Genomic DNA, 22,047 nt, shown 5'->3' with positions numbered 1-22,047 from the left:
AAACCTTTTGTTCGTTTTAAAAATTCCTACAAGTGTATATATCTCCTGCATAACTATATTAAACTTACCGACCCGGCTTTAATTATACAGGAGTGACGATATAATCGTGAAGGTTTTAAGCTTTTTCCAGAATCCACTGATTCTTGAATCACCTGAACGGTAAAAGGTCTCAGCTACTTAAATGAAAATGAATTAGTTTTCGTGGCATTGTAACAATAATTTACAGTCATAAATTATATCTCTTGACAGGCTGCCAAAAAGGATGAGTACCGCTTGAATTGCCCCAGGGGCTAAGGAGGGAGGGGGGGGGGGGGGTGATGCTCGGTTCTCCAAACCGTGACCTTATTTTAGACCAAAATACATATAAATATCCTCTCTTGAAATATATAATTTTCCGGTACCCTTTTTCAGACCTGGGGCCCGTTTCTCGAAAGTCCCGGTAACTTACCGGGCCCGATAAGTGTCTTTGGTGATAAATGTTTCTTAGCAGAATTCAATTTTTGTTAGCTTTGAATATTGAATTTTAAAATCTTACAATTCTATGAAAACATTGGCCAAGTACCATGTCTGTAATCGCTGTGTAATCGGCGAAAAAAACATTTTTAAAAAGTTTTTTATCGGACCCGGTAAGTTACCGGGACTTTCGAGAAACGGGCCCCTGGCCTCTCAAATTCCTACCCATTTTCAGACCTGGTTTCTAGAAGCCATACCCATTTTCATACTTTCAGACCAACATCATCTGTTAAAATCTATACCCTATTTCAGACCAAAACTGGTGAAAAACCATACCCTTTGGGGAGGCACATGCCTATAAATAGCTTACCTTATTATAGGAAATTAACGCTTGTGTTACTACATAGTAAATTAACCGCGAATAGACGAAAAAATTACTTCCAAGTGTGTGAAAGCAAAAATTAACGCGTAAAAGGGTGTAAAATTTCAAAATTGAGGGAGATTAATTAGCATGATTAACTTGACAAGGTGCCAAATTTGCCGGAGAAGTTATTTCAGTGAAGCCGAAAAGATCCCCACTCATTGATTGAAGGAAGCTTTGAAATGCCAATGATCTTTGTTGTCGAGTGGAGTGATTCAAGAACCCTGGAAATTAGAAAAGGAAAACAGAAGAGGTCTCGTTGTCCTTGAAGAAATATTGTGTTGACGACTTAAAATCAAGTTGGCTGAAATCCATGCAAGAGGCAGATGTTGACTGAGCTACCATGAACCATAAATATTGCCAACGATTTACCCAGCTTAATTTGTGAAAGACACGAACTGCGCAGTATGCAGAAAAAAGAAAGCCGTCGTTTTCTAATTGTCAAGAATGCGGTCTGGATTGGATCCAGAATTTGGGATTAAAATGATGGAAATGTCTCCAACAACGCGGAGATGAACGCTCACAAAAATCAACGCGACTTGAATTAACGCGAATTTTCACAATTCGCGTTAATTTAATGGAGCGTTCATTTCCTATAAAGGGTATATAGGGGAGTACCCCACAGAACCCGTGCCTCTCCAAAACTAGCAAGTTGACACTCTCAGCTCTAAGCTGCGTCTAAGACTTTGCCATTTCCATGACGCAACGGAACGATATTTAGGACCATTCCGTGTCATCATCGTGAAGTACAGCGCTGACAAGCAATTAAGCCCGTGAACAAACATGTCCGGGAACTCTATTTTACACTCCCCATTAGTGATGCAACTTAAAATAAAACCAAACTTGAACCGATTCCAAAATCCAAATGGACTAAATTAGGTGTTTTTTTTTTTTTTTTTTAATTTATTTCACTTCTAATGAAGAGTTACAGAGAAATAGTTACAAAGCTAACATACAAGCTAAGGAAATACAATACCGTTGATACAACTTAATTAAGTGTTGTGACAGTTCAATTTAATTGCTTTTAATTCGGTAGCTGTAAGTTAAGTTGGAACGCCTTTAGTACTGTCACGGAAAGTTTTAACAGACACCTGTGTGAAAGACTTCGGCTATGACAGTTCCTGAAACGATCACGACCGTAACTAGGCTCGATTTACAGCCGTTTTGTGAGTCCGGTTTTCATCCTCCGTAGCCAATTACATAGTTAATTGAGGGAGTGACTATGAAACCTTGCCTTATGAAAAAAATGGTGCTGCAATTTATGTTGGAAGGGCCGCGACCGTGGACAACGCTTCGATTGGTCAGTTGCTCCGACACATTTCAAAATCTATTGTAGTTTGTGCACAGTCAAGGCCAAAAATGCTAACAAAAACATATAACAAAGAAGTTTTTCAGGCTTCATAACCATTGCCTTTTATTATTTATGCCAATTGCAACTTTCAAGCCACATGCAGTAACTGCTTTTTTTCTTAAACGTAATAATACCTGTTTATGCTTAAATTAAGTACTGTTTATAAATACTGGAACTAGAAATTTTCCTGTTTGGCAAATAGCCTATTTCCATATTGAGGAGCGAAACAATAGAACGATTTTCCTTTGGGAAATAAATTGTATTTTTCTGCATGTATCTCTTATTGTTTGGCTCCCTCCAACATGGCCGTCATGAAAACACTCTATTGTCCCTGCTGCACTGATAACCGGATTAGAAGTATTTTTCTATAGTTGCTTTATACGTCAGGATCTAATGGCATTTATTTCGAAAGCTATATGGCTACAATATATCGGATAGCTCTTGTGCCGGCACCAAAAACATATCGGATAGGGCTTTATTCACATACAAAACGCCGATTTCGAATTGAGTTTTGTGCCGGAGCGATGCTGCACTGCTTCGGTATTGAAAGTGAATCGTCACATATATATCTGATAGGTTTTCTTGACGCTTTCTTGAGTAGTGTGAACAGAGAATCGAACCGAAACGGAAGTCAACAACGAGGAGCGAGGATTGGATTCTAGTGGAAAGATGGCGGCGGTTTGAGCCACTTCTGTTCACACCAGGCTGGAGTATTTTTTCAGAACGGCATAAAATGCTATCCAGCATAGTGTAGGCATAGCCTAAATAACATATTGTCTGTAAAAATGTGACTGGAAGCTTTCTTGTTTAGCAATGGCGTATTGTCCCTGCGGTTATAACGAATGCCGAATAAGAAATACTCTAGATCTCCTAATAACAGTAGTTGCTTTATCAGGAGCAGCCAACGTACAAGACATTAAAGTATGCAAAACACTTCAAATGTCCGCATCTCCCGTGTTCCGAGATCGTTTTATGCCCTTTTAAAGGCATATATGCGTCAGCTATATGCGCTAATACAGCGGTTTGACCTGTTGGGATACTTTTAATAGCTGAAACTCAAGTCGTAGCAAGTTTAGGAAACATAATCTTATTTCCTGGATTTATGAGTTGTTATTGGCTCTACGAAAATGCTAGCTGACCTTGATTCAATTGGCATTTTAACGAGATATTTCTCCCTCCGAAAATGAAAGGAGTTAGCTTTCCAGTATCACGAGATTTTAGAGCTGACATTTTTCCGAAACTGTAGATTTTCTCAAAAACTGAGTCCGAATTCTGAGGCGATTAAGGGTCTTCCGAACAGATATCATGTGAAATGAGCGTATGGAATTGGGTGTACAGTGGAACCTCTTTAATACGACCACCTTCGGGCCATGGAAAATTGGTCGTGTTAACGAGGTAGGGTCACATGATGATGCAACACGCTTTAAACATGTATTGCACATGAATACCTTTAATTCTTCTTTAAATCAACCTTTTTACGTTTATTTTTCAGCCTTACAACAGCAATTCATTACAACTGAACAAAACCGAGTACACGTAATGCGAAAGATAAACAATGACGTCTTTCAGTTCCTCAACAGGATATAGCCTCTTGTGAAATGTCCGGAAGAGCCGTTCTTTATATTGTAGCTTACAGCACGTTACGCATTAGCAAGTTCAAACGGTTCTGAAAAAAGTCTGTGAGCTTCCGATTGACTTCGCCTTGGCTTGAGCCAATCACTTTGTACAGAATCAATAACTTTTGCGAGATCTGTCTTCATTCAGCTTCCACACCAGTCAATTTAACCGGTCGTATGAACGGGGTAATTTTTTAACGAAAATAAGGAGTGAGTACCCTTAAAGGTGGTCGTTGGTCGTAATAACGGGGTGGTAGGTTTAACGAGGTTTTCAGATAGGAGAATGTGTGGGCTTTTGTTCGGGCCATAAAAAAGCGGTCGTAATAAAGGGGTGGTCGTATGGTGGGGTTCCACTGTATAACCGGCCGTGCGAATTTATTTTGGGGGGAGGGGAAGAGGGAGGGCTAGGGGTAAGGACTACATCTATTAGGCCGTTCCCATGAGATGTGTCGCTTCCCGCCGTCCATCGCTCCCTGTCTTGTGACAGCGGGTCGGTCGGTTGGTAAAATAGAAGAAGAAGAAGTAGTAAAGCTGCGAAAAGAAAGATTGACAAGCAAATAAATAACTGTTAAGCGAGTTCTAATTGCCTTAGTATATTCGCCGCGATTTCCATTTTGTAACCGAAGCTCTGTCGCTCTCAGAATGTTTGAAGACGTCGTTATAAGGGCTGATTTAGATGTCAGAGTAATTTAAAGGCGAATACAAAACATTTTGTTCTTGGGAATACGAGAAATAAGGAGTAAGCAACGGAAGTCAGACTGTGTTTCCTTTTTCTCCTCTCTCTCTTTTTTTTTCAAACAATATTGTGTCGGTCGCGCTATAAATGGGCATGGCCGACAGTGATCCTCGAAATCCAGTGCAGCCAGTATATCAACAAGAATTCGATCAGTATTGAAGAAGTGGCGCCGAGGCTGGAATGTTGTGCTGATTGTAATAAAAATATACTCTCTCGAAATACTCTCGAGCTGAAATGTTAAAAGCGCAAGGGTGCATATTCAGGCATACTGCTGTCTTAGAGCTACAAGCTGATGCTGAACTAGTCCTACTCCAGGAAAACAAACCAACACTCGAACAAAAAAAGCCAACGGGCTGCAGAGTCTTCACGCATGCGACTCGAATTTTTTGAACACCTTTTTCGTCGACAACGCGTGGTTAGTATAACTGCGCAAGTACATGCAACGCGACAAGCGAAAAATATAAACAAATTGTAGAAAAAACATCGCGAGAAAATTAATGACTACATTAATTATTTTGAGACCTAGAAAAACCAATCTTGGTTTTATCAACGAAGTTGAGAACTAAAGGTGATTTGGCCACTGTAAAGAGATTCGAATGTTGACGTTTCGAGCGTTAGCCCTTAGTGAGAGCAAATCTGACGAAGGGTTAACGCTCGAAGCCTCCTCACGGTGGCCAAACTACCTAACCTCAACCCTGTCAGTAAAACCAAACGTTCGTTTCCACTCCCCACCGACGCAACATCACCGAGTTTCTTTAGAAACTAGCCCCATGGTCTAGAGAACATCCCTTTTTTCTGTAATTTTGACACTTTAAACAGTATTTGTGGTGCTGTTCCAACTTTTCAAATTTTCCCAATGGAAGTTATGTTTCACAAAACATTTCCTCTTAAGAGCTAAACAGACATTAGGAGAAACCAGGTGAGCATTTCTTACCTACTTCTGAAGAAACTTATTGTCATGCATTAACACAGAAAGCTCAGGTTCGTTGTAAATTGAACTTACCGGATTTCACGGGAAGACCTAGTAGCAGCCTGTCGTGTATAAATGAATGTAGAAATAATATGACAACGAGATTGTTTCTAGGGGAAACGACTTAGTCACAAGAAACTGGAACTTTCAACTTTCGACTTAAGGGCTTGTATTGAAATTTCAGCAATAGAAGGCCGATACAATTGTTTTATACCTAGGCCCACGCGTGAATTGAGCCCTATGTTGACGCAAACACTTGCTAACTATCGGTGACTATCAAACAACAAAATATGGGTATCATTTTATGTTGTGGCCGTTGTTATATTGTTTATAGAGAGATTTACAATTACGTAGACGGCAAACAGCAAACGGCATGCAGAAATGACCACGTGACCATATCCTTCAGTTGCCGCTTCTTGGCCATGCAAAATCCAGTAGTTTTCCAATCAGCACCAAAGGCCAGAATTGTTTTGCACCATTCTCATCTATGTACCCATTTTTTCAAGAAAACATAAAGGCCAATCTCGCCTTAGCCATTTGCCGTAAACGCGATTCTAAGTCTCTTTGTTGACATTGAATATTCCACGAACTCACTTGTTCGCACACGAGCTTATGACCAACGATCGAGGTGCGTGTTCGTGTTGCTTGTTTAGTTTTGGGGCTGATTTAGTATGGTCTCCATTACCAGCTACTGATAATATGGAGCAAGCGTTCTACGGGGCGCCTGCAAACTGCTCTCGGGTCGAACAGGAGCCTGGGAGACACAGCTCTCCATTGACCCATTGGCTGTGCGCATGCGTAAGATACTGGCTATCCGGGGAGCTGTCATCCTCGACCCCAGAGCCTCCCAGCTTGACTACGTCCCGCCATCAGTCATGCGCAAAAGGGAAGAGCTATAGGGTCGAGAATGTGTAGTAATTGTAATTACGAATAATTTTTGTTTTTATTATTACTTTTATTTTTTTGTTACAAGTATCATCTAAAGATTTTTAATATTGGAGAATGATCTTTGTATGGGAATTCAATTTCCCCCAATTATTCTCCAGTCATTAAGTCCCTTCCCCTTACTCTAGACTGTATTAGTATATTTATCACTCTCCACATAACACATTAGAACCGTAATAATTATTAACAGAAAGAGAAAAAAATGTGTAAATGTGATAGAGAAAGGGCAAAAAAATAGTTAAACTCTGATGGTTAAATTATCGCTTTTTAACGGAAGAATTAACAAAAAGAAAAAGAGAACGAAAGAAAAATAATATACCTTATATACCACAAACACACATGCATAGAAACAGGATTATATAGACAGGCCCGCCAAGACTAGCACAAGCTACCTGCGGGCCAGTCCAATTGTAAATAGTTAAAAAATAAGAAAATAAAGATTGTTGTTGTTGTTGTTGGTCTGTAGTAATATTGTTCATGACAAAGTGTTATTAAAGTATAAAACTTAAACTTCGCTATTTGAGTCTAAAAATGTGTCTAGATTAGAGAAAAAAAAAAAGCGCTACGTCAATAGAACGTAGTATTTAAAAATTGATCATGTTTGGTACAAATTTGGCTGGCCACCACCAGCCTCCATCAAGTACAATGGAAAACTACACGCGCATGTGCCAATAAAGAGAAGTTTAGCATTGTGAAATAGAACAGTTTTCAGTTGAGTGGCGAAAAACCAAAACCAAAGTTATTACTCTGGCCAATCACAACAGACGCAAACAGAGCAATGAACTAATCAGAATTCAAATCAAATACATGTAACCGACGCCAAGCGCGGGAAAACGCGTGCGAGCAAGGCAGGATTGGTTTTGGTTTTACATCTTATTGGTTGAGAAAGTGGCGCGAGTTTTTTCAACCAATCACAGAACGTAGTAATGCAAAACCAATGCAAAAACGCAATTACTTTCGACACTCAGTTGAAAACCGCTCTAATAGTGTAATGCAATACGTATCCGATTTTGTTTGAAAACACTTTTCTTTTCGGATTGGCCAACCGTACAGCCGTATTCGGTAAAAACGGCCACCGCAAACACAATTTCTCAAGAACGCTCTCCGTGGTAAAAACTTTTCTAAAAGCGCCGTTTTCGTGTTCACGTGTGGACACCTGAAAACGGAACTTTCGATGACGTTCAACGTTCGCTTTCGTAAACGGCTACCGTATTTATTACATAGGTATGGACGGCAGGCAAAACGGAAAATACTTCTGCGTTTTCAAATGTGTTACGGGACATTTTTCAGTAAAAGTACTGAGATCTCACTTAGTTTAGGTAGTGGCGTAGCCTTTTTTTTTCTTTTAAGAATGGTAACAATCTTTATTTTACTTCTTTTCACAATAAACATTGTTATAGAACTATATACACTGTGACCAGCCAAAAAAGACGTGTTGAAAGACCTGTTGTTCTTTTGAATAAGAAATGAGCTTCAGTTTGTAAAGGCACGAAACGGTGAAAAAACAGTAAACAGTAAAAGTACTGAGATCTCATTCAGTTTAGGTAGTGGCGTAGCCTTTTTTTTTGAAGAATGGTAACAATCTTTATTTTACTTCTTTTCACAATAAACATTCTTATAGAACTATATACACTGTGACCAGCCAAAAAAGACCTGTTTAAAGACCTGTTGTTCTTTTGAATAAGAAATGAGCTTCAGTTTGTAAAGGCACAAAACGGTGATAGCTTTAGAATTTCCCCCATTTGCTCAACTTGAATAAAATTGAGTTGTCGAAATACTATTGGCTGTGGGTCGTATATAACGTATATCCTTCACTAAAAGCTTTTGAGTTCTACCTGTAACAGGAGTCAAGCTCAAGATCTGCAATAAACATTATGTTCCTTAAAGTTATGGTCCCTTGATGTAACAAAGATTTCGGAAGCTAACAAGGCACCTCTTGCTCAGCCACAGAGCTATTAAAATTCCCCCCAATAGCCCCTGTTACAAACGAAACCGGATACATGTGGATGGGGTCGAAAGTTTTGCCAGTTTTACCGAGGATTGAATAACAGACCACGCCACTGGAATCATTACACTATCAAACTACATGATCAAAATCTTGTTTACCCGTTGGTACTTTCATTAATTTTTATTACAACCGTCAATAATTTACACATTCATTTTAAACTGGTGCTACCAAAAAACACTTATTATATTTATTTTTAAAGCGTCCGTTCACATTCCTAATACATAATCCACATAAAAACGATCCTGTCTAACAACAACAGCACATTCAGATTATATTCACTATTATCGTGATGTTAAACGTGACTCTTATTACAAATTCCCCTTTTAGGGGAAATGCAACGGTTTGGAGATTAAAAGAGGGTGATAAAAGTACTAAAAATTTACATCTCCTTTGGAGCTTATGATTGCAGTTGTAATAGGGGATATAATAATAGGTCTGAAGTCTGTAGCAGTTTACGAGAACTTGTCCTTTTTCAACGTGGAGTGAGACGCGAAAATGCGAGCCCATGTACATATGGACATTTTTGTCCTTTTCTATTTGGGCGCGTCATTTGAAAAAAGAGTCACTACTTGAATAGTCTAAACGTTGATTTAACACAACTGGCTCAAGGCGACAGGAGAAACTGACAACTAGAAGGACGATAAAGAGGGAGGAGAATAAGGAGGAGAGGACGAGGAGAGAGGAGGAGGAGAAGAAGGAGGACGAGAGAGGAGGACGACGACGACGAGCAGAAAGAGGAGAGAGGAAGCTGGGGCCAAGAGGAGGACGAGGACGAAGAGGTGGAAGGGAAAGGAGACAAAAGAGGAGAAGGAGGAGGACGAGGGAGTTGTAGAGGTGGAACAGGTGGTAGTGGTAGAAGACGAGGAAGAAAAGGGGCAGAAAAGAGAAAACAAATGTCCGCGTTCTTCTGTAAAGTCAGACGCAACTCGAAACCCCAACTACAAACGGCAGAGCGCGCATTCACAGACCATGGGCCCGTTTCTCTAAAGTCCCGATAACTTACCGGACCCACCGGAAATTATGTTATGTATTAAAAGGTCCCCAGCAGAGAATCAACCTTTACTGGTTTTGAAATATGCACAATTTTGTGGAACACCTAGAGAAATTACCAACAATCAATGAAAAGAACAGATTTAAAAAAATACTCAGGGGTCCGGAAAGAAAGGGGGTTTTGAGAAACGGGCCCCATCTTCGATTAAATCTGTGGAGAACGAGGATTACTTATGGTACGTCAGCATAAGGTATCGCCTCTGCACGTATTACGGGCCTTTGTTTGCCTTTTCCTATGAGACACACTGCAGCCCATTCGGCTCGTCTGGGTCTTTCTCAAGTTGGTCCTCCATCAGCGCTTTTAGTTGAGTCCTTGCACTCTCTAAGAACAGGTCCAAGCCATGAAGGTGCTTTTGTCGAGCAACTTTGTCAGCCTGTTAGAATAAAGGGCCACATGAAAACGTCAGGTGAAGGTTGTATTGTGTGCGTGGGGGATTTTTTTTTAGCAAGGAAATTGATAGACGAATTCTCCACTCCAGGAATGGGGGAGACTGGTGTGAGTGAGGGATTATGGGATCGCTTGGGTAGAAGGATGGAAATTGCATCGATGAGTTCCCAAGTGCATAGACCCTATGCAAAAATGTCTGACATTTTAATATTCTTTTGTCTGCATTCAAATTAGCCTGACTAACCTCGTTCCAGGTGAAATATTCCTTTGATTTTTGAACTCAAGAACGAGGTTAGTAAGGCTAATTTGAATGCAAAGAAAAGAATATTTTAAAAAACGTCGGCCATTTTGGGATAGGGTCTATTTCTCGGCAGTCAGTTGTATAGGAAATACTCTTTTAGGTGAAAACTATTTGACAAGAGCTACGCTACCCCGAGAAAATGCCAAAAATGCACATTCGTCGGTGCGATGTCCATCCGTCGACCCAAACAATCTCACAACCCTTTCCTCGTACCAGTCTTTTCACAGTTTCTGCAGAGGGCAATTGCACGCGGAAAAAAAAATGCGCGGAAACATTTTTTCTCATGACAAGTTAACTGAACCTATACTCAAGATTTGTTTCCGCCTGGTCTTATCAATGAAAAAACCTTGAGAAAGTCAAGTCTATGGGAAAAGACAACTGGGTCACTTTTATTGAGTGTCGCCGCATGACACTTTAGTGTTAATTGCAAGAACAGTGTAAACGTTAAGAATATAACAAACCAAATCTAACAGAAGCTTTGTTACAATTCTATGCACCGAAGAGAGAACTTCTTGTAAATTCTAATATTGCGGTGAGCTCGACTACTCAATAAGAATTCGACGATAACTTCGCTTTTCACGAAACCAATCTAAAGCCATATACGACGGCTTTTAGCTAAACGATGTTGCGCGAAACGTTGATGCCTAATAACATGGACGCACGGACGACTTTCAGGGCACATTTGAGAAACGCATGCCAAGAAAGTTATCGGGCCTTTCGAAAAACGCGCCCCTGATCCTTTCTTACCTCTTGTTTCAGTCTTGAGTATTCCGCCATTTCTTTCATGGTTTCTTCCTTTATTTCCTGAGCAAACTCTCGCCCTCTTTTCCTTTCTTCCGTTAAGGCATTCTCTAGTGCCACCTAAACAAGTTCGATGAACAGACAATCTCATGAGTGATCAACTCCCAGTTTCTCCATAGAAGATACACTTTCAATACGTTGTGAAAATTAAATAGAGAGTGAAAAGAACATTACCAAATTTCCGTAGAGCCAGCAGACAGGAAATAATTTTTATGAAGGTTACGATTGTTTTTAGAGTAAACATGTTTCGGATGAAGCTTCATCCATCTTCAGTACAGACCTGTTAGTGGGTGTGATATAAATACAAGAAGGATACAATATAGCTACTTACAACGTGACAATAAAAATAGAGCATACAACTAATTACAACGTGACAAGAAAAGTAAAAATATACCTAATTACGGCGTGACGATAATAAGAAATGGAATAGAAAATATTTACTGAGTAAACAAAACCGTAACTCAGTATATATTTTCTGTTCCGTTCCTTCGTCATTCGTTCTGACGAAGGTCTAACGCTCGAAACGTCAGCACTCGAATCTCTTCAGCTGTCTCTTTACAATGGCCAAATTCGTTACCTTTAGTTATCAACTCTCCTGATAAACCAAACATTCGTTTCTACTCCCCGCACCGACGCAGCACCGCAGTTCCTTTAGAAACTAACCCCCTATCCTTCTATCTGAGAGTCTGGAACAGGTTACTAAAGTAGGGTTCTGCAGTGGAAAGGTGAGCATGCTTGTTAAGCTTCAGTTTGCCCTAGAAATCGGTGGTGAGCGAGAATTACTGAACTACGTAGTATTCCAGTGGCCCGTTTTCAGAACATTGTCAACTGTAATAAAAGTTAGTTTCCACATTTCAATGTTGCTTACTTGATTTCTGTCTTTCTCTTCCTTGATCGCCTCCTCCAGAAGCGTTTGTAACCGTTTTGCCTCTTGATCTGTCAACGTTTTTATTGCCTCCTACAGATATAAGTAAAACAGTTTGAGGTTTGCTGTAGGATTTGACCTGCTATAAAGAGCTCACAGCACGTACAGGGTCGGGGAAAAATCTCTGAGTGGTCTCTTATATTTCTGAAGGAAAGTAAAAGGCGAACCGAACACGCGAGCGCGCGCGAAACTTTTTTCTCTTTTCCCGCACATCGCGCGCGTCTCCTCGCGGAAGACGAGTTTCGCGCACGCTGACCAGTGCGTTTCGCTTCCTCTACCATCGCTGAGACATAAGATACAGTAGGATAACAAGGGCAGGATCGGGAAGGCATCAGGTGTTATTCAAAAACCCTGACTGATTCATCCATACTCTTTTATGAGGGACGAGGATTGTTGCGTTAAAAATCCTTGGATGTTTATAATTAAAAAATCGAGGTCGTAACATCACCCTCAGACTTAAACTGTTGTTTTTATGGGATGCCGGGAAGAATTAAAGAATTAAATCAGCACCCACCTTATGTTCTGTAATGAACTCGTCATATTTCTGCCTTTCCTCTTTTCTTGCCATTTCTACAGCTTCCAAACCTTGCTGTCTTGCATCCTGTTTTGAACACGATAACAGTCTTTATTCAACGTTTATTCACTTTATTTAAAGTGTGTAGTCCTGTAAAGGGTAGCCTGCAGAACAGGCGTTTTTTTTTTTTGCGTTTTTCAAGCGAGCGGAGGCAAGCACGAGTCACGCGCGACGGGAGGGGCGCAAAACGGAAAAATAACGTAAGACAGCTTTTGATGCACAGAAACAGCGCAGTATACGACGAGAAAGAACTGTCATCTAAATGTGCAAAAACCTTCTTCGCCTGTGTGCTTTACACTGGAATAAAACCATTATAGTAGAATTTTATGAAAGGAGCGGGGATGCTCGTCGTCTCGCTTAGGTATGTAAATTTCGGATTTTGGTCTCACTTAGGGTGTTCTGGGGAAAACTCCATTATATTTAGCTATGAAGGTCTCGTTTATGGTTGCACGCGAGCCGGAAATATAACAATATTATATTTGTCTGTGTTTTAAAATGGTCTCTCTTAGGGGTAAAAAAAAAAAGCTTGGGCCACTCCCAGATTGGTCTCCTTTAGGGGTTTAATTCAAAAGTTCCGACGAGCATCCTCGCCCCTTTCATATGAGAGTCCCACCCCTGGGACTACATGCACACTGCACCTCGACAGCTTTGTCTAAAGCTTCTTTGCTCTTTAACCTCTCTTCCTCCAAACAGGATTCAATTTCAGCCTGGAAAGAAAGGAAACAAAGTCTATGAACCATAAAGCAATATTTCACGGCTAGGGCACTGTGGCCCCCGGGGGGGGGGGGGGGGGTACTCCCTTATAAGAGGCTAATGGGGATGTGCCGCTGGATGAGGTCGCATTTTCACGACTGGATTGACTAGAATGGGGTTGCATTTTCAGTAGAGTTACTAGAATGGGGTCGCACATTTTCGGATTTTTGGGGTAAGAAAAAATAAATAAATAGAAAGTGACTTAGTTGGGATCGCGAAAATTACATTTTCCCAAAAAGTGACTAAGATGGGGTCTATAACTGGCCCCCAAAAAAGACTATAATGGGGCAGGGGCTCTGAGAGGCCAGCGGCACATACCCGGCAAAACTGAATCCAAGTACCCCCCCCCCCCCCCCCCCCGGGACTGTGGCTACATTACATGAAACCGGCGCAGATCCAGGCAAAAATGTGACCGTTTTCTGACAACACGAGCACTGAAGGCCTGATGGTCTAGGAGGTTTGGGGGCATGGTCCCTAGGGAATTGTTTTAAAATTTTAACTCCTGAAAGTAATATTGCCAGTCGCTCTGACAGAAATTTTCCATAGTTAAACCTGTGAATTTTCTTTTTTCTATAAATATCTATTTATTGCCAAAACTCCAAACGCTTTCCATAAAACAGTCTGGATCCGCGCCTATAGCAGTATGCTACAAAACACAATAATAAAAGATTAATAATCATTTTAAAAATATTATCACACCTTGTGGCATTGTTTTTGCTCTTCCATTAAATTCGTTGCTCTCTGTTCACTATTTCTTCTCTCCCCTTGTAGCATTCTTTCAAAACTTTCTTGCTAACAGATAAGAAAAAAAAGTATTAGTTCTCCAGGGTTTAACAGGCTACAAAAGTGGTGTACCAATACTCATGAGGTAGATAATAAACCAAGCGAGTTGCTCGAGTTGCTTTGCAATGTTCTTGCCACTTACCTTCTGCACATCTGAATGTAATGTATGCACTATGATAAAATTCCATGGCCAGTCATCACTCAATGAATAAAGGTTCATATGCAAGAAGCTGTCATGAATTAAAGCTTTAAGCATGGAGAGCTGACATTCAATCGACTGCCAGTAAGTGACAATTTTTTTTCTCCTTTTCTTTTTCTTTATTTTTTGTTTCTAGTTTCGTATTTTCATCTTTAATTTCTCTTCTTATAATTTACATGTCATATATTTATCGTGTAAATTAGCACTTACATCATTCCCATGGAAAGGTGCTATAGAAAATGTATTATTTCATTACTTATTATTATCATTATTATTATTATTATCATTATTATTATTTAATTATTACAAATAAGATTAAATTTAGAAATACAGTTGACTATAAAAATAAGGGAAAAAAAAAACGGAACAATGTTTCGGTGTCATCTTGGCACCATTATCAAGTAAAGAATGTAACAGAAAAGACAATTTAATATACAGAAAGTAAAGGTGTGAAATAGTCTAAGAATAAATTAAATTAAGACTAAAAGTAACTGTCCGGTATTCATTCAGTGAGGTGTTATAAAGTGAGAGTTATGTCCGTTCACTGGGTTAGACAAATAGTTTCGTGTGAGTCTGACTGGGTGTTTAAACATGGAAACCAAAACATCATTCCGTTTTTTTGCTTATTTTTATAGTCAACTGTATCATCATCATCATCATCATCATCACTATTATTATTATTATTATTATTATTATTATTATTATTATTATTACTTTTATTATTACTATTATTATTATTATTATTATTATTTTCTCTTTCTTTTCTTATTATTTTGGTTATTATAATATTTTTTTGCAGAAGACAATGAATGATCCTGACTTACTTCAGGCTCTCATAATAAGCCACTTTTTAGGAGCTTTGTCGTTAGACTAGAAAATATGAGTCAGTGATATTAATATTAAATGATCACGACATTGCAGGCTTTGTAAAGCAAAATTCCCAATGCATAACTCATAGAGAGATGGGTGGGGGAGTTGTGTGGGGGGGAGGGTTGGTGGTATGCTTGGAATTCACTTGTACATGTACACAGTTGTCATAATTATGTTAAGAACTTTCTTATGCTAGACAAGACAAGAGCAGACTGCCCCTCACAGTCTGTCCACTGAATATTTAAGACTTTTGACAGTTTACCTGATCTTGAAGGAAGTCCTGGAATTTCTTTTGTTGATCTTCCAAAACTTTTTCCATCTGAATTTTGTTTTCCTCCTGTTGTTCTAGGACAGCTTTTCTAGATAATTCCTATGACAAGAAATTACAGTGTCTAAAAATGCAGTACTGTTTTGCTTTGCAAGATGTACAAAGGGATGGTCGGGCTTTGTGAAACTAACAGCCGTGGTTTTAAAAGTAACTTGTCTTTTATTTATACCTTTACAAACAAGTTTGAGTTTTAATTTCTTTCTTTCTCCATATTATGGTTTGAAACCTTAGTTCAAACCAAAAACAAATTCAAACACAACATAGGGTACCTTATACTCTTCAACAATAACAGCTAAAGCGTCATGCCCTGCTTTTCGAATTTCCTTTATCTGATCTTGATGCTGTTCCTGCAAGAATACCAAAGCCGATTAGGCAATGTTTTTCACACAAAATCGGAATGCTCCGATTTTTTATTATTATTATTATTTTTTTTATTATTTTTACATTAATTTTGGAAGCACAAACATCAGGGTAATTCCAACTAAACTGGGACGGTTGGCAGGTATGCAATTATAATAGAATAAAATAAATTAATTATTATTTACATACATGTGTGTGTGCATCTGAATTCTGCTGGGCAGTATCTTACAAGAAATCTGGTTTGCATGCATGGATACCCTGAATGTAAAAGATTTAGTCCCCTGTTTGTTATTTTTCAGATAAATTATTTTTCTTTGTTTAATGTATCTGTGATGATCATTTCTTTGTCTCATGTTATGTACACTGTACCTGAAGTTGTTCATATTTCTCTTTCTGCTTAGCAAGGGTTTCTTTGAGATTCTTTGTTGCGTCTTCAAGAGTCTTGTTCTTTTCTAAAAGCACATCATGTTCCTTCAGAGATGATTAAAACACATGGATAATTAAGTATTCCTTGTTGAGACAACAGATCTGAACTGTGGCACAATTTCAACAAATGCCGGTTTCACAGCTGATATCATGACTCACAATAATTTCATAGGTCTGCTACCTTTGGAGAAACTACAACAAACAACAACAACAACAACAACATTGAACTGAAGGTACAGGTCAAGGATCTTTGTTTACATGTCTCATTAACGTAAACAACAAAACAAGCTACAAATGAGTACACCCTATAAATTGAAAGAGCTTGGAAAACTTAATATTCTCTGAAAATTTCTGGATGATATACTACATATATGCATGAAAATCACTTTGCGTTAGTTTTATTTATGGACTGGATTAAAAGGTACTGTATGTTCTATCCAAGCTTCATGTGTGCCTTGATTTTACTAACAGCTTTGCCATTTTGTTCAAGAAAATACTTCAAAATTGAGTATTATTATATGAAGTTCAGTGCAATATTGACCTTTTGCAGCTGCAGTTTTTCTTGCTCTGCAATGGAAACTCTCCCTTCCAGTCCATTCATGGTTTCTTCAAGTTTCTCTTTTGCTTCAGTAGCATCTTGTAGTTGTTGGGAAAGTTCACCATGTCTGTTGTTCATTCGCTTATCAAACAGCACATTTGTTGGTTGCTGCTGAGCCATGATTACCTAGTAAACATGTATGTACACACAGATCAACAACAAAACAATGATGGCATTACTGGGGGAAAATTACTAATAGTCATCAAATCAAAATGTGATTGGAGGTTCCCTTAAATTTGAAAGTTCCTAATTTTAAAATTTAAGCAATTTTACTTGACCTGATTGAAAGAGCTTCAACTCACAGTACATGTAGGTCTGGGGGTTTGATTTCTCCAGAAATTTTATTGTACTCTGAAAATGCCATTCTCTCATTCACTGGATTGGAAAGTGTTTACCCATAAAGAAACTTAAATATTTAACATTTCTTTTAATATATTAAAAAGCAATTATAATTTATAACATCCTCAGCTTTCTTTATAAATCTATGCACAGTCCCTCCAATGTTACCTTTCATTATTTTAGGTGAAAGTTACAGACCTTGTGTGGCAAAAGATTTGCCGTTATGTCTGGCATCCAGCCTCAAACAAAACCCTGCTCATGTTTCTTCAAGCTGTCTTTCCTTGAGCTAGAGCCCAGCACAAGGCTAAATTCAATTTTTGCACTTACTATTTGATTTCCAAACTAGGCAAAAATTAATCACGTTACACAAATGTACACTGCACTTGTTTTAACTATGTTACCTTACTAGACTGAGATCCTAGCTGAATAAGAGTAAGAAAAATCATTGACCAAATTTCTTTCATAGGGCTAGCAAGCAACAGGGAACTATAAGGGCAGAAGCCCAGTCATTTCATTCCATTTCTATTGCATTGCATGGGTGCTATGCGGCTCACACACTTTGTAGTACTTGAATAATATGCAACTTTATAACATGCAAAAGAAAATCAAAGAAGGAAAATCAACAGATTTGTAACCAGGATTCAAAGTTATAATGATAAAATGTTCTCTGGTTAAAAGTTTAAAAATCTATGAGCTTTTGACAACCGTCCTTTTGTCTTCAACAGATAGAAAAATATGACTGTATTCATCCTACATACAGTCACATTTTTCTATCCGTTGAAGACAACAGGGACCAGAGAACGTTTTATCATTATAAAATATGTATTAACAACCTATTATAATCAAAAGACTTATTCTATTGAGACCTACAACAAAAATTTTTACATACAGATAGTATGTCTTGAGCTGATGAAACTTCATTGTCCAGGCTTTCAAATCCACCAGAAGCATTTTCTTGCAACTGTTGCTGAACTGCTTTGATGTTTGGCCCTGCTGAATCACCATTTGCCATTGTCGACTGTTTAACATTTGGCTGATCGTTCTCCCTCTGAGAAACAAAGATCCCTGGATCTTTGCTGGTCCTATCAACAGAACTAGAATCTTTTGCTACGTCATCAACACGTTCAGACAAACTTGAAAGGGATTGGGATGGTTCATTTATGGCTTCTCTAAGGAATGACGCAAAATCAGTATGAAAACTATCATATTCGGTTTGTTCATTTGACTTGTCTTCCTCTGTAGCTGTTGTTAGTGGTGAAGCAGATGTCAGTGGAGAGGAGAAGTCTTCGTTACTTGAAAGGAATGAATTTATAAAATCTGCATGATCATCTGGTTTTGGCTTTGGTGAATTTGAAGTTTTACTGGATCCAGTAGTGGTGTTTGAGCTCAGAGAGAACTGGGGTGAAAAAGATGACACAGGATCAGGTGAGGAAGTCATATGAGCTGTTGACTGGTTGAATGATGTTTGACTGGGTGACGCAGGTGGTGGAACTCCAACTGCTGCCCATGTAATCAGTGATCCTGTTTGGCTGCTACCATTTGACGTGGGAGTGGCAGACTAAAAGACAAAAATGTACTATTGTTAAAATGACAGTAAATAAGGGCTTTATAATGACTTACAGTGTAGCTCCAAAAATCAAATTTCTCCACAAAAGTGAAGAAATTTCTCAGACCATCCTGAGATGCACAGTAGCAAATGGAGGCACCGTCCTTAAAGAAATTTGGATTCTAATGAAACTGTCACAGGGTTGCCACACATCAAGAAAAGCACCCTGACTTTTCAATGATCACAAATAAATCTTTACTGGTTATAATAACAATTTCTTAATTATTATGCGTAGTAAAACTATCTGTATGCACAGTAACAGAGAGCAACACAGGGCGCATAGCGTAACCTGTGAGCCAAGTGAAACTTAAAATAGTCTGGTCTATCAATCTTGGTATAATATAACATTATCATGTTACTACTTTGAAATTTCTTGCAATGTTCAGCGTCGCCGATAAAACCGCCTTCTGCACTCTCTCTAAGACTTGAGCAGTCTTAGAGAGAATTATTATTATTATTATTATTATTATTATTATTATTATTATTATTATTATTATTATTATTGGCCTCCCCCCATGAGGGATTTTTCAAGGATAATAAAACAAACAGGTCATCAGAAATAAATATTGGAAAATTGGAACATTACAAATTAAGAATCCCAGGTGATAGCTAGGAGACAGACCAATTGAAGGGGTGCCTGAAGTGACCCCTGATAAACTGCTAGATTCTCCTTCCAAATTACTTTATGTTTCCTTGCAAAAAGGGGGAGAATTTAAGGTGAGATCAAGGGTCACTTGGGGCCATAGACTTGCTTACAAGTCGAGCTTAGAGAGCGCGAAGCGCGATCGTTAGAGCTCGAGCAAGCGAGCGCGGAGCGCGAGCGAACGAGAGCTCGACTTGTTTCCCTTGCTGGAAATCGAATCAAGTGACGTCATTTTGGCGCGAACTTTTCAGGGTGCGAAGTTGTCAAACTGTCAACTCAATGCATTCTTGTCAGTTCTGTCATTCAAACGCATCTTTGGAAATGTCGACAATTGCATTGGAAAACTTTCTCAATGCGTTTCAAAGTGTTGGGAATGTTTCCGAACGAAACCGAAATACGTTGAAAATCATTTAAAAATTGGGCCAACGAATTTGCAAAACATTTTCAAACGTTGACAACGCATTTGAACAGTGAAACGACCAAGTCATTTTCTTAATCAGCCCCGCGAAACGACTGTATCGTACTACACACTGTTCATGCGAAGATTTTGTTTACATTTTGAAGACTGCAGAAATTATGTCGATTCGCTTCGCGAAGATTTTTAAAATGCTTTACTTCGAATGTGCGAGTAATAATAATAATAATAATAATAATAATAATAATAATAATAATAATAATAATACCAGCTACTGCTAGCGCTGCTACTGCAATAATAAATTTTAAAATGAAAGCGCTACACAGCATGACATGCAGAGTGCTGTCTTGACGGAAAAACCTGGAAAACAACATCAAATGTATCGGCTCTAATGGGTTTCCTATTATATACCGAACGAAATTCGGCCGTTAACTCGTTTAGGATAACGGCCGAATCTGGGATTCATCTTATATACCGAACGAAATTCGGCCGTTAACTCGTTTGGGATAACGGCCGAATCCGTATCGGTATACAAGAAACGAACAAGTTAACGGCCGAAAAATGCTTGCTATATACCAAACAAGGTTGAGGCTTATCTCGATATTATCAAAACACTCAATAAAAATGCAGCATATAACTCGATCAGTATAAGCCACAAGATACCGATCCATCGCCTCTTGATGTTGATGTCCGTTTAACCGGAACCAAGCAAACGGCATAACCTCTTTTCTTTCGCCGTAACCTAGAAAATCGAAAACGGATGGGGCCACCTCAAAGGTCAAGCTTTCTTTCCCGATCATCCTGTAGGCGCCGATAAAAACACGTCCTTTCCACAACAGTGACTTTCGATTACTTTGCGCTGATCTCTGTACTTTGCTTTTTTCAACCCATACACGAATTGCATCGTTAAATGAACGTATAATCAGTGCGAAGAATTTAGAAGTTCTTGGTCGTAGACCGAAATAACAATCGCTATCGAAGAGCTAGTGTTGTATATTCGAACAGCTCCGCGCGTATCTGGCTTGATGTACGTGTACTTTCATATCGCTGATTCTGATTGGATAATGCTACAGGAGGAAAATTCCTCCTGTAAATTTGGCGCGCTGCAAGTGATAAAAGTCGCTCGCGCCAGGTCCATTCAATGAGAAGCGAGCGAGCGACTTTGAGAAAGTCTATTGGGGCCATTTTCCACACATCACTTCAAATGAGTATTTTACAAGCATGGCCAAGGATTTGAATTCTGTGAAAGTCAACTCTAGTTTATAGTAGTTAGAGCAGGCTTTGAATCAAGAACAACTGGATTTGAAGACCGGCACCATAAGCACTCAAGCATGTTGACTACATACATAAATACATAAGGAAATAATTATCCTTTTGTAGTACAGCTACAAAAAAATTGAAAGGGATGTTTATATATCCAAGATTGGTATCTAACATTGTCATACAAAAATACTGAACAATTGAAGCCAGGTTATATGACTAGCTGGCCAAACATAACCTCATACACCTTACCTCAAAACCTCCAAAATCAGCCCAGTCATCGGCATCATCATCAACCTGAAACAGGTAAAAATATGAAGATTAAAAAACAAAGTAGAATTCAAAAGGAGAAAACCATTGAAGGCATGCAAAAGAGTCCAGAACCCCATACAGGAGAAGCTGCCATGAATCAACAAATAAAAAAATAAATAATAAATATAATAATAATAAAAATAATTTAATTAATGTCATGCAAACTAGTACGTGAAACAAATTTAACCCGTCAGTATAATTTTCAGTGTCGTTGTTTCAAATTTATAAACAAGGGTGATCTTTTAAAAAAAGTTAAAATGGTTTTAGAAACTTGAAACCAAAACTGAATTTAAACCATAGATATAAGAACTTATCAGCTCACGTGTGTTTACGATCACGCATGTGGACCTTCTGTTCGATTCATTTAGTCTTGTACGTACGTAATTAAATGACTGATATTAAGCAAGCTCACGTGTAAAATTTATCCATTTTGATTACCTGGCTTTTTGTGGTTGCTGAACCAAAATCTGCCCAACTATCTCCTTCCATTACGGTTTCCTTTCTCTTTTCCCATTAAATGAAGTAAAACTAAAAACGAAAGGAATCGAGAAAGGAAAGACAACCAACCAGGAACTGTCGATTTTTAACCAGGCATTCCAAAGCGTTCCCATCAGCC

The 22,047-nt window shown here is 38.7% G+C and overlaps 1 protein-coding gene across 1 annotated transcript; it reads right to left on the bottom strand.

Moving 5' to 3' along the window:
- Positions 1-8,605: 8,605 nt before the first annotated feature.
- LOC146453823 (uncharacterized) lies at positions 8,606-22,024 on the bottom strand. The gene is made up of 13 exons (XM_085096194.1): positions 21,870-22,024; positions 21,372-21,416; positions 18,085-18,753; positions 16,800-16,982; positions 16,202-16,303; positions 15,742-15,819; positions 15,407-15,514; positions 13,992-14,084; positions 13,178-13,246; positions 12,480-12,566; positions 11,909-11,998; positions 10,987-11,100; positions 8,606-9,924 (listed from the first exon to the last, which is right to left on the bottom strand). The coding sequence occupies exons 1-13, from the start codon at positions 21,918-21,920 to the stop codon at positions 9,784-9,786; spliced, it is 1,830 nt and encodes a 609-aa protein (XP_084952320.1). The 5' UTR covers positions 21,921-22,024; the 3' UTR covers positions 8,606-9,783.
- Between the last annotated feature and the right edge of the window lie 23 nt (positions 22,025-22,047).

This window comes from Pavona decussata, unplaced genomic scaffold, assembly GCF_977016875.1.
Source record: "Pavona decussata unplaced genomic scaffold, jaPavDecu1.1 SCAFFOLD_322, whole genome shotgun sequence".
Classification (NCBI taxonomy): domain Eukaryota; kingdom Metazoa; phylum Cnidaria; class Anthozoa; order Scleractinia; family Agariciidae; genus Pavona; species Pavona decussata.
The sequence above is the reverse complement of the archived record's forward strand: the minus strand, read 5'-3'. Positions and strand labels throughout refer to the sequence as shown.